We start from the raw sequence: 11764 nt of genomic DNA, 5'->3' as shown, positions 1-11764 counted from the left end.
AATTTGGGGTGAAAATGAGAGAGAGAGAGAGTTTTCACATTTTTATTAAGGTTAGGGACAAAACAGCATTGGTTTGTTTATATAATTATTATATATTTTCTTAAAGAACTAAACAACATCATTTTATTTTAATATAATTTTTAACTAATTTTATATACTCTATATGTGTGTGTGAGCGTGTGTTGACCTTTAGTATCGTCAAAAACCTAGTTTTATGACTGACAATTGTGCCAACTAACATTAGAAAATCAAAAATTCCATCGATAGTCACCCTAGTCACCATCAAAATCCCTCTTTAGTGGTTCAATTGGTGTAGAATTGGTTCAATGGTTCAGCTTGGATTGGTTCATGATCACCCCTAATTATATGGGAGAGGGAGTATTTGGATAGTCAATGGTAGATAAATAGTAGTTAGAGATAGAGAGGGAAGCTAGAGGAGTAGGGAAATTTTCAACAATATTAAATGACGTTTCAACTTAAGAAGCAAATTTGATATTTTGAAGTTTAGCAACAAAAAAAAAAAATTGATATTTTGAAAAATTTTTTTTTTTTTTTTTTTGAGAAACAAACACACACAATGGCTTATATTAGCCCAAGCCTGAAGAAGGGTAAGTTTATTATTTTACCCTAGCTTTTAATGTCCGAACCAAAATACTAGTTAATAGAACTTAAAGTTTGGGTGGCTCAAATGATTAAGCATTGAGTTGGGTAGAATGAAAAATTGAGTAAATAAACGACCATCAACCTAATAAATGACATAAAATAAAGAAAATCATGTGCACTGCACGGATCATGATTAAAGCCCAAGCTGTATATATTATCTAAGTGGATGAGACCACCAGCATCCAGTAACAAGAACATGTTCCTGTAAAATTTATTCAAAAACAATAATACTTAGTAATATAATGAAAAGCCTATAAAAAATATATATATATATATATATATATATAATGAAAAGAAAAACAAACCAGTCCTAAGGGCATTAATGTCACTGCCGTAAGAGTTTCTTGGGTCCGAGGTCATTATGAAGAAAAGAAGCTCTGACATGGACTGTTTGGTAATTTGGAACATAGCAGTTAGCGAGTCCTCTCACTTCTGTTCAACTTCAACTTCCCTTGCCTGCAAAGAAGTGTTTAGAGAGAGAGAGAGAGAGAGAACAAAGCAAAGGATAAAGAAAAGAACAAACTGATAAGTTAAAAAACAGAGCAACTTCTCTGTTCTGATACTTTCCTTCTCTCTCTCTCTCTCCAGACTTTTGCTCTGTCTCAAATCTTGTTTCAGAGCTCACTTTGAATTTCAAATTTGATTATAAGCTACTTTGGGCTTGGTCTGCTTCTGGGTCTTATTGATTTTGTTGTCACTCTCTGCATTGTATATGGGTTTTGCTTAAGAAAGTTATTGGTTTTGGAAAATATAGGAGAATCTAGCAATAAAAATGTCTTGGAAAAGCAAAGGAGAGCATTCTTCTAGAAGTGTTATATCACAAAAATGGTCCCTCTTTCTTTGTTTGGGCAGTTTCTGTGCTGGAATGCTCTTCACCAATAGGTATGGATATGTTGTATTCTTTTATGCTTTCTTGGAATTCTCAGTTCCTGCAACTTTTTCAAAGATAATTGTTCAATTATGCTTCTTTTTTTTTTTCCCCTGAAGTGGGTTCAACTTCAATCCCTTTTTATTGGTTTGTAACCGTGAAGAATAATTAATCTCTAAACTATTTTTATGAGATCTGAGCTATACTTTACATGTTTTGTTAACATCTTTAGAATTTATAAATTAATGATTTCTGTGTTCTCTTCAGCTGGGTAGTTCTGAGTTTTTATGATTTTCAATGTTTTGATGGCATTGAAAGGTACTTTTCATTTTCATTTTTATTTCATTGTTTCATGGCATATAACATCTGAGTCTTCTTTGAAATTCATGCCAATAATATTTTACTCGACCCATTTGATTGTAAAAGTTGGATAGATCTAAATTGAGTTTATATTATGGTTGCAAGCTATATTAGTTTTCTGTTTAAGAAACCACTCCTCCATATGTATAAATTTTTGTATTTAATACTTTTTAGGACTTGTCAATTCTAGACTGAACAACTCTGCACAAATTTGTGTCAATTCCATTATCATTTATACATGGTTCAGTTTTTGTTTCTGTTTGTATGTAGAAATTTACTTTTTGGGATTAGATATAGATGCTCTGCTTGTATGTCAGTTTTGTGGTCCCTGAAGAATGCTTTCGACTTCTCCTTTTCTCCCATTTTCTCATTAAAGAACAGAAGGCATTTGATGTCTCCTAGTCAATACCATACTCTTAATTTTACCTCTGGCTGAGGTAACTGGAAGTTCTTGATTTTGTTGTTACTAGCCACCCAAAACCTCCCACAAGTCCACAAAACTACAAAAGTACTTTTAAAAGTCTTTTTGGTTTATCTTGTAGTTCATTGATCAATTTGCAGCTTCTTAGTTGATGTTTTAATTTTATATGGTCCCCACCTGTTATTATGGTTGGTAAAATCATAACTGAACCATTGAATTGTTAACAAAGAAGATTTCATATTTGCAAAAAATTCCAGTCATCTCCTTTGCTTATATTCTTTAATGTTGTCAAATTTCTGTTTTAATTAGTATTAACAAATAGTTATATATACATTCGTATAAATAATTTTTTTCATTTTATAAACAACAATCATATAAAATATATCTGAATTTTTTACAAGAATACTTTTTTCTGAAATTTTGTAACATTTTACTGATAAGAGTAAACTGGTACAGGATGTGGACTGTTCCTGAGCCTAAAGGTATCACACGGACAACGGCAATGGAAGCTGAAAGATTAAAACTGGTTTCAGAGGGCTGTGATCCAAAAATTGTGAGCATCTCTTTCTTATAAGTGCTTGATTTCATTTAATTCTTATTTAGAATTGTGTTAAACGTTTGTGTTTGATTATATGTAATCTTTGTTATGTGCCTTATAAAAAATAAAAAATAATTCTGTTTGGATTCCTTTAGTTGCATCTGAAGGAAGTAAAGCGTGAATCCAAGGAAATTTTGGGGGAAGTTTTTAAGACTCATAATGCTATACAGTAAGTTATGCTTATGCTTATTTATTTATCTTGATTACCTTATGTCTTATTCTGAGCTTGGTTCAGAGGTATTCTGAATACAACACTTAACATATTTTGTTGAATGTAGGACATTAGACAAGACTATTTCAAGTTTAGAGATGGAATTATCTGCCGCCAGGGCAGCTCAGGAGTCTATACGAAGTGGCTCTCCTTTGTCACAAGATCTAGAGAAGAGTGAATCACCTGGGAAAAGAAAGTATCTAATGGTCATAGGAATAAATACTGCTTTCAGCAGCCGGAAAAGACGAGATTCAGTTCGTGCAACATGGATGCCACAAGGTTCATATATTTATTTCTTGCTTTCTCCCTCTTAGATTTTTTCTGGATTATTCTTATGCTATTTTGGTTTTTTATTTGGATTTAGTTTATGATGTTCTTTGCTTTTGAAAACATGGAAAATAGGTGAAAAGAGAAAGAAGCTGGAGGAAGAGAAGGGCATTATTGCTCGGTTTGTCATTGGTCATAGGTGGGCATTTAATTTTCTTTTGATGCTAATATTCGATAAGTTGACATGATTTTGTTCTTGCAACATAACTTTATCTTAAACTCACCTGCTGAGCCTTTTGTCTATTAATACTGCAAGCAATGCTGGCCTTTTTGGGAAGGGGGGGGGGGGGTGGTGTGTTACGGTTTTGGTATGTCTTTAGAACAACAATTTAGTTGCAACCACTTTTGAATGCTAGGTAGCAAATCAGTGGAATCCTTAAGTCTCTAATTAAGAATCCATCATTTCCTCATTCTATAATAGCTCCTGTGCACTTGGGCTTTTGCTGGATACTCATATTTCTTGACAAGCAGATTATTTAGTCATGTATGTCCTGAAAGGTCTCTAGGAAATCATGAGGCATCATCGTTTTTCCCTAGAGGTAGAAACATAAGTCAATCTCTTGCAGTCAAAAGTTTGATCTCCTAAATCAATCTTTTCTCACTTCTATTTCATGCACACTGTTTCTGTATGCATTTCTTTTTATATTTTGGGTTAGTTTTGAAATTCCATATTAGAATACATGTGGGCAACCCTAACTAATCTGTTAACAATCTATAGCCGACCCCAAAATTTTGGGACTAAGGCTTTGTTACTGTTGAAATCCCATATGAGGTTGCACCCAGGAACTTTCACCTGCATATTCCCTGGTCTTTCCAACAACTGATGGTCATTTTAAATTCCTGAGAATATAGACATAATGGATGATTAATTCAACATTTCTTGTCATTATTTAGTGCCACATCAGGGGGTATTCTAGACAGAGCTGTTGAAGCTGAGGACAGAAAGCATGGAGATTTGCTAAGGCTGGTAATAATTTCATATTTTGTTCTTCCATTGTTGCCTACTCTTTCCTGCTGTATGTATTATTGCTTCAAAATACGTTTTCACTGTATTGATTCATTAAATAGAAAATACCATTTGAATTTACATCTGTGTTACATGTGAGCAGGATCATGTTGAAGGTTACCTGGAATTGTCTGCCAAGACAAAGATATATTTTGCTACTGCTGTTGCTTTGTGGGATGCAGATTTCTATATTAAAGTTGATGATGACGTACATGTAAATATAGGTGAGTAAATTTTTTTTTTCTTTATGGTGAATACTCCATAAAACGTTATTTAGTTTGTAATTATGTATCTTTCTTATTGAGAATAATAACTCAATATGACATTTACAATCATTAATGCAAGCCGAAGCTCTAAATTTGTCATAGAAGTTTAACCTTCTAGTTTCTTATATCGTCAAGTATTTCTGCAGTTTGTTTTTATATGTTATTCTTGTTACATTGATTCTAACTAATTTTAAATTTCTACAGCAACACTTGGAGAAACTCTAGTTAGACATCGATCAAAACCACGGGTATATATTGGATGCATGAAATCTGGTCCTGTCCTTAATCAAAAGTAAGCATTTTTTTCTCCTTCCTTTTTAAAATGATTTTATCTTTTTCTGATGAATTTTGACCAAGTAATTAACTTCTAGTTTCTTAATTGCCCATTTCATCATACAGGGGAGTGAGATACCATGAACCTGAGTACTGGAAATTCGGTGAGGCTGGGAACAAGTATTTCCGTCATGCTACAGGACAGCTCTATGCTATTTCCAAAGATCTGGCAACTTATATATCAATAAACCAGTAAGCACACTTATTGTTACCCAAAACAAATTATGGATGCTAATGTGTGGATCTACAAGTTGTTGGCTTGTTTCTTGCACTAATGATGGTTGTTGCATAATTACTTCAGGCATGTTCTACACAAGTATGCTAATGAAGATGTCTCACTGGGATCTTGGTTTATTGGACTTGATGTGGAGCATATCGATGATCGGAGACTATGTTGTGGCACTCCACCTGGTAAAGTCCTGCTTTCCTGAGAACTTGTAAATTGTCATGACAATATGGTTTTTTTTTTTTTTTTTAATAGAAAAAAGGGATAAAAAGGCTGTTTGAGCAACAAATGTTTAGATACTTTGTAAAGAAAAAATAATACAAATAGATTCCGTCAAATAAACTGAAAAGATCAAAATATAAATCCAGTCATTTAAATTGAAATTACTCTCTACCTGAATGACAGTAGAGCATTAATTCACATGTTTTGCTCAAGCGAGGGGAAAGTCCATCATTCCAATTGTCCTTCTAGAAGAGAGATACTTCACACCAGAAATTGAATTGACTAAATGATAGCAACAATGTGATTTTTATTTTTTATCTTTCTGAAAGGTAAGAAGAACTTATCATGTAGAGTCCTGGGAAAGTATATACTGTACAACCAATAAAGATAATTTGTGCTGGACCCCAGATGGTGAGAGTATTGAATATTGAATGGCAGATATTAAAAAACCCATTGTTTTCTGTGATGGTTACAACTATACTGGTTACCATATTCACCATTAAGTGAGATTTACCTAGATCTTATTTAATTGACTCTCGTACTCCTTAATTTCTACCTTTTCTTGTAATGACTATAATATCTACAATGTCTTCTTATTTACAATGGTCTGCAAGAGAGAGAAGAGGAAAAAAAAGGGGGGGGGGTCCTCTTATCTTATGTTCAAATAGTCTCTAACTTAGAATGTTATGCATCTTGAGTTTGAAAGTGGATTAAATGTATTGTATATAGTGATTATAAAGGTGGACACATGGCTTATTGACTTCTTCCCCCTCACCTGGACTACCATTTTCATGTACCTTTGGTCTGTGGTATGGGGTTGCAGCAAAATGCTGAGAACGCTAGCTTTTGTTTGGTTTGTTTACACACTTGAGGATGGGTTTGTGTCGCTATATTCTATATAGTTTTAAATTTCTGATGTAACTTATTGATGCAGATTGTGAGTGGAAGGCTCAGGCAGGCAATGTCTGTGTAGCTTCGTTTGATTGGACCTGCAGTGGAATTTGCAGGTCTGCTGATAGGATTAAGGAAGTTCATCGGCGGTGTGGGGAAGGTGAAAATGCTTTGTGGAGTGCTTCTTTCTGAGATGCAGCGGCTTGGACTTCTTCCAAACTCAGGAGGATGATAAGCAAGAGTAGTTAAGTAACCATGCTTTTTTTTTTTTTTTTGCCCTGTATTTTTGTGTGAGTATAGAGAGTATATCATCTTACAGTAAGAGAGAGAGAGAGAGAGAGAGAGAGAAGAGGGGCCTTGCTACAAGGACATTCTTTATTTTAAGAGAGGAGATTGCCCATAGTAGCAGCCAGAAAAGGAAGCAAGAGATAGTCAACACCCATTCTTTGATGCTTGGAAGGCCAATTTGTAAGTTACAGTTCCATGGCTATCAAGCTTTTAATAAAATATAAATATCTGGTGGCTTTTGGCACCCTTCCTTACTGTTTTCAAGTATTAATTTGAAGAAATGCTCTCTTGATGATCTCTTTCCTAAATTCTGTCTTGTGACTCCATATTTTTTTTTGTTGTAAATTCCATGTCTTAGATCTCCATATTTGCATTATTCTGGATACAATAATTATATACTATCTTCATCCTAGTTTGTTTGTTCTCTATTCCATTTTGATATGTTTCAAAATATTGTTCTGTTTCAAAAAATAAAAGTTATTAATTTACTAATGTTCCTAGTATACCCCTATTTTATTTTCAAAATTATTTGAAAAGAAAACTAGCAAATATTTAAAAAAATCAATCTAATTGGGACACCTTTTTTATTGCCTCACTAAGAATAACTTTTTAAAAAAAAAAAAAAAATTGATAAATTTATTTAAGGGTAGTTTTGTAAGCTTATACATTTTTATAAGACAGATAAGACAGTAAATGATGTTCCCTTAAAAAATTTGACTTTTTAAACGGGACAAACAAATTGAGACGGATAGAGTAAATAAGAGTTTGGATGGACCTGGGGAACCATTTAGTATTAAAAACCCTGCAGTAATAAATGAATTTCAATAGAATTGACACAGGGTTACCAGGGAATCTGAATGTTTGATGAATTACTAATTTGGCTAAATCAATTGGTTAAATATTGACAGATTCATAATGTTAGAAAAGATGAAAGATAATACAGAATATTGATGTAAATTATAGAGAGAAGCCAAGCCATGAGATGAAGAATAAGGGTTAACGTGGTTCGGTTTGACATACACGGGAGAAAGCTTAAGTGGCTATATTTTTACTGTGTTCAATTATTTATACAATAAAACTTAAACAAGGGTATATAGAGGATCTAGCTAGGTTAAAATCCTAGTTGGGCATACAATATATTTAGTCACCATTACATAAATTCACAATATTTTTAACACATAACATACATGGATTTAAGAAAAGATTGACGTCCAGACATATCTCAAGAAGCAGTATCAAACTATCAATACATTTTAATGTGAAGACCAGTTCTCCAAGCTCTCTTGGTAAACTTTGCCAAGATATTGAAAGTCATGCGCGAAGTTAAAAACAGATCAATTATATATATATATATATATATATATATATATATATATATATATTAATGCAACTTGATTAATAAGTGATATCAGAACAATGATAGAAAGTTTCCTCCCGCTAAGCTCTTTGCAGCTTTGCAAGATATGGTAATTTCTTTTTAAGTTATTAGTCATTACTCTTACGGTAGAAAAAATTGGACCTTACTTTGAAATTGACATTTTAGAATTGATAGATATGACAATTGAAAAAAAGGAAGAGCGAGGACTAGGAGGATCAAATTTCCTTTCGGCGCAGTTCTGTCGTGTAAAAAGTCAGCTGAAGATTCTTTCTTAGCAATGGAAATCATTTTCAGGCCACGATTTTGCTGAAGATGGTTAATTTTTCCAAAAGGTTTCAAGTTCTATTTCTTCAATGGAAAATCCTTACTAAGACTACGTGTACACTGGGGATTGAGCCAGAAATTTACCCTTGGAGACCAAATTAAAATTTGACGATGATTTATTTATTTTTATACAATAATATAAAAAAAATAAAAGAAATAAAACTTTCAGTAGCTTTCAAGCATCATGAGATATATGAAACCTTGGGTACGTAGTTAGGTTTACAACTCCTAATACTTATGTAACGTGTGTGAGAGACATGAGATTACGTACTCAAGGAAATATTTAGGTGCTCAAAGAGCTATGAAAACTTATGTTAGCCAGAACAAAAAAGTTGGTTAAAAAATAATAAACAGTTCAACATGAAAATGAAGTATTCTTTAAAGATGTACAAAAAAAGTGTAAATCAAACTTACTAAATAATAAATATGTTCTGAGATTAACAAAATTATCACACTTTTTTCGTGTCTTTGACCCAAAGCAAAAATGTAAAAGAAAAAATGAACTAGTTTATCTTAATCTTCTAAGAATAGCATAAAAGAATAATGTGGATTTATTCAACGTCTTGGTTAAATCATGAGAGAACAATGCCATTTTCGTCTTCCTTTATTTTATTTTAATATTTAATTAGTTGGAAAGTTAAAAGTTAGAGCAAGTTGTGAGCTACAAACATTATAGAAGAAGGTTTATTAAAGTGTTAATTTGAGATATTGTGAATTACAAATACTAAAAATTATCTTTGAACGCACACATACATACAAATTTTGAAGGAGTCGTGCATGAAGCTTTGGCTTTTAAGAATGCAGTTTTCCTCTTCCGTCCCCAGAATAGGTTTACTGATATCCAGCCAAATGCATATAAAGAGCTTTTTGGGTCTAAGAAGCTCTTTTTGCCTCCCAAATGGACCTTAAGAATAATCATATTATTATAAAATCTTGTAATAATCAACGAGGAGCATTATGTTTCAAAAACCAGAATACTTAGCAAAATATGAATGTGTTTGCTGAGGTGTTCTCTTATGGCCAAACTTTAAGCCGTCGGCCAAAGTTCCTACTCTCAACGTGAGTTTTTAACCTACTAATAATAGTACTACTTCTTTATGCAAACTGTTGTTTTATTTATTTATTTATTTTTTTATAAACGCAAGCTGTTGTTTTAGATTCGAAAGGAAACATACATTAAAATTGTTCTTGCCGCCTCAGATTCATTACAACAAACTTCATACTTGTAAAATTTCTCTTTACTTTCCATATGCTGGCGCTAAATTTGCAGCAAAAACGATTTGCTCAGTGAATATTCAAAGAGAAATGAGCAAAGTGTCAAATTTTAGCAACGAGTTGTACTTGAAAGACCCATTAATGAAGCAAAAAATAGCAGCAATGGTACATGCTCTAACCTTTCTCTTACACAAAAAAAGCAAGTAAAGCAAAGAAAATAAAAAAGACCATCTTACACAAAAAAAGCAAGTAAAGCAAAGAAAATAAAAAAGACTATCAAAGTTTATTTTCAACATTGCTCCATGAGTCTTCTTCTTGTGAACGAGTCTACCATAGAACCATATCATCATGACAAAGAGCTTGGGTTGAACAAACTGCACAAGGAGACTTTTAATTACCTCAATTCATGAACATCAATGCCAAAAAATTAGAAAAAGAAAAGAAAAGTTAACTGTTGAGTTAAAATGATAAAAACGGAAAAAAGAAAAGAAAGATGCACTAGGACTTACCTTCCATGCCCTGGGGTTTCAGGCTATGAAAGAAAGAAACTATCTTTGATCCTTTGATGGAACAGATACGAGGATTTGGGAGCAGTGGAACGTGATATTGGCACGGCTCAATCAAAAAGCAGGGCCCATAACATTCTGAACACTGATTTCTTATTGAACCGGACCAATATCCCGTTAAACTGATCCATCTCTCCCGTCACCACGTTTGATCTTAGCTTAGCTAGCAACAAATCTGCAAATAAAACAAAACCTAAGAAAAGAGAAAAAGCAATTCATAACACCAATAAAAAAAATAAAAAATAAAAATTGAAAGAAGTAGCATATATTCACAACAAGACATAATATATATGAAGGAAAATGCAATTATTTGGTAGAAGTGAGAGTGATGCAATTCATAACTAGCACCTCAAACCAAATGACTTTAAAGAGTTTATTAAGAAAGGAACTGGAAGAGATAATGAGTGAGGGACAAGGCAGTGTGGGGGTTGGAGATCATGTATGTACTCCTACTAAAGAGAGAAGAGACTCTCTATCTCTTAAAGTAGTGCCCCATATGCAACAAAAATAGATGGGTAGTAATGGTAGCATTGAAGAAGTTGCATTTAAATTTCCAACTACCCAACAACAAAGGAAGTTGGAATATTAATTTAAGAAGGTACAGGAATCGTGAAAAAGCTCACGGACACAAATCTGGAGCTTTTAATGTAGCATTTATGGATGATGGAGTAGAGGGAGAAGGATGTTGGCTTTGTTCAATTAGCATTTATGTATCAAACGGCAAGAACCTTTGCTTTTGGATTTGGTTGGTGTTTTTGGTACCCAACCTCCGATGAGGCACTTCGTAGGTTCAGTTGTTCAATCACTTTTGCAACTAATGCATAGTATTTAACTTTCTTAATGTGTCGTCTGCCTGCAATCTTTTTGGAAAGTATTACAATATGCTAAATTGTGTGTATATGGTCATCTATAATAAGCATGAGAGCGAGATTATGTTTCAATAAAAGTAGGCTAAGTAGCTGAAAATTGAATTCAAATGAACCTATAATAGTAGCAAGTCATTTTCCATGCCAAGATTTCAAATCTTCAAGTTTATCGACCTTTCCAATTGTTCAAGCAAACTAGTTGCTATCTTGTACTGTAAAAATAGGATTACTTTGTTAGACTAATTGTCTACAGCTTACATTTGTATGGCTCCAATCGTAATCGTTGTTCCTTTTCATTCAAGCTCCTCGTTGTGGTGTACGAGACATGTCTCATCACTTTCCTCCTACTTTTTCAGAACCATTTCTCTATTATTATTCTCATCAACTGATAAAAGAGATTTTGATATCACAAAAGATGATTAGGAAAATCTCAAGATCTAATTAATGGATGCAGTACTAGGGAATTATTATTATTATTATTATTATTTATTTATTTTGCAGGCGATAAGGTAAGTAATTCAATCGTGGTAAGCATTTTAGAACTTTCAATAATGCCGATCTTCCCTATCAACAAGAAAAGCTAGTTCAACCTTAAATTGATTCAGACTTAAAGTGATGAACTTTGATAATCTAATTAATCTTCCATGAACATCGAGAAATATAAAGATTGCACATGTTAACTTTGAAACAAATTACATGGTGACAGCACTACAAGTTTTACATGGTAGTTGTTGG

General features: G+C 33.0%; 1 protein-coding gene and 1 long non-coding RNA gene across 2 annotated transcripts; one reads left to right on the top strand and one right to left on the bottom strand.

The window, feature by feature from the left end:
• Positions 1 to 1080: 1080 nt before the first annotated feature.
• On the top strand, positions 1081 to 6935 carry LOC115955967 (probable beta-1,3-galactosyltransferase 2). Its single transcript, XM_031074394.1, has 11 exons — positions 1081 to 1545; positions 2769 to 2865; positions 3006 to 3079; positions 3189 to 3400; positions 3524 to 3587; positions 4343 to 4415; positions 4558 to 4678; positions 4925 to 5012; positions 5120 to 5245; positions 5355 to 5464; positions 6436 to 6935. The coding sequence occupies exons 1-11, from the start codon at positions 1436 to 1438 to the stop codon at positions 6582 to 6584; spliced, it is 1224 nt and encodes a 407-aa protein (XP_030930254.1). The 5' UTR covers positions 1081 to 1435; the 3' UTR covers positions 6585 to 6935.
• A 2663-nt stretch (positions 6936 to 9598) lies between these two features.
• LOC115957889 lies at positions 9599 to 10642 on the bottom strand. The gene is made up of 2 exons (XR_004084417.1): positions 10512 to 10642; positions 9599 to 10338 (listed from the first exon to the last, which is right to left on the bottom strand). It is a non-coding gene; the product is annotated as an uncharacterized LOC115957889 (long non-coding RNA).
• Between the last annotated feature and the right edge of the window lie 1122 nt (positions 10643 to 11764).

This window comes from Quercus lobata, chromosome 8, assembly GCF_001633185.2.
Source record: "Quercus lobata isolate SW786 chromosome 8, ValleyOak3.0 Primary Assembly, whole genome shotgun sequence".
In the NCBI taxonomy this organism is placed as follows: Eukaryota; Viridiplantae; Streptophyta; class Magnoliopsida; order Fagales; family Fagaceae; genus Quercus; species Quercus lobata.
The sequence above is the reverse complement of the archived record's forward strand: the minus strand, read 5'-3'. Positions and strand labels throughout refer to the sequence as shown.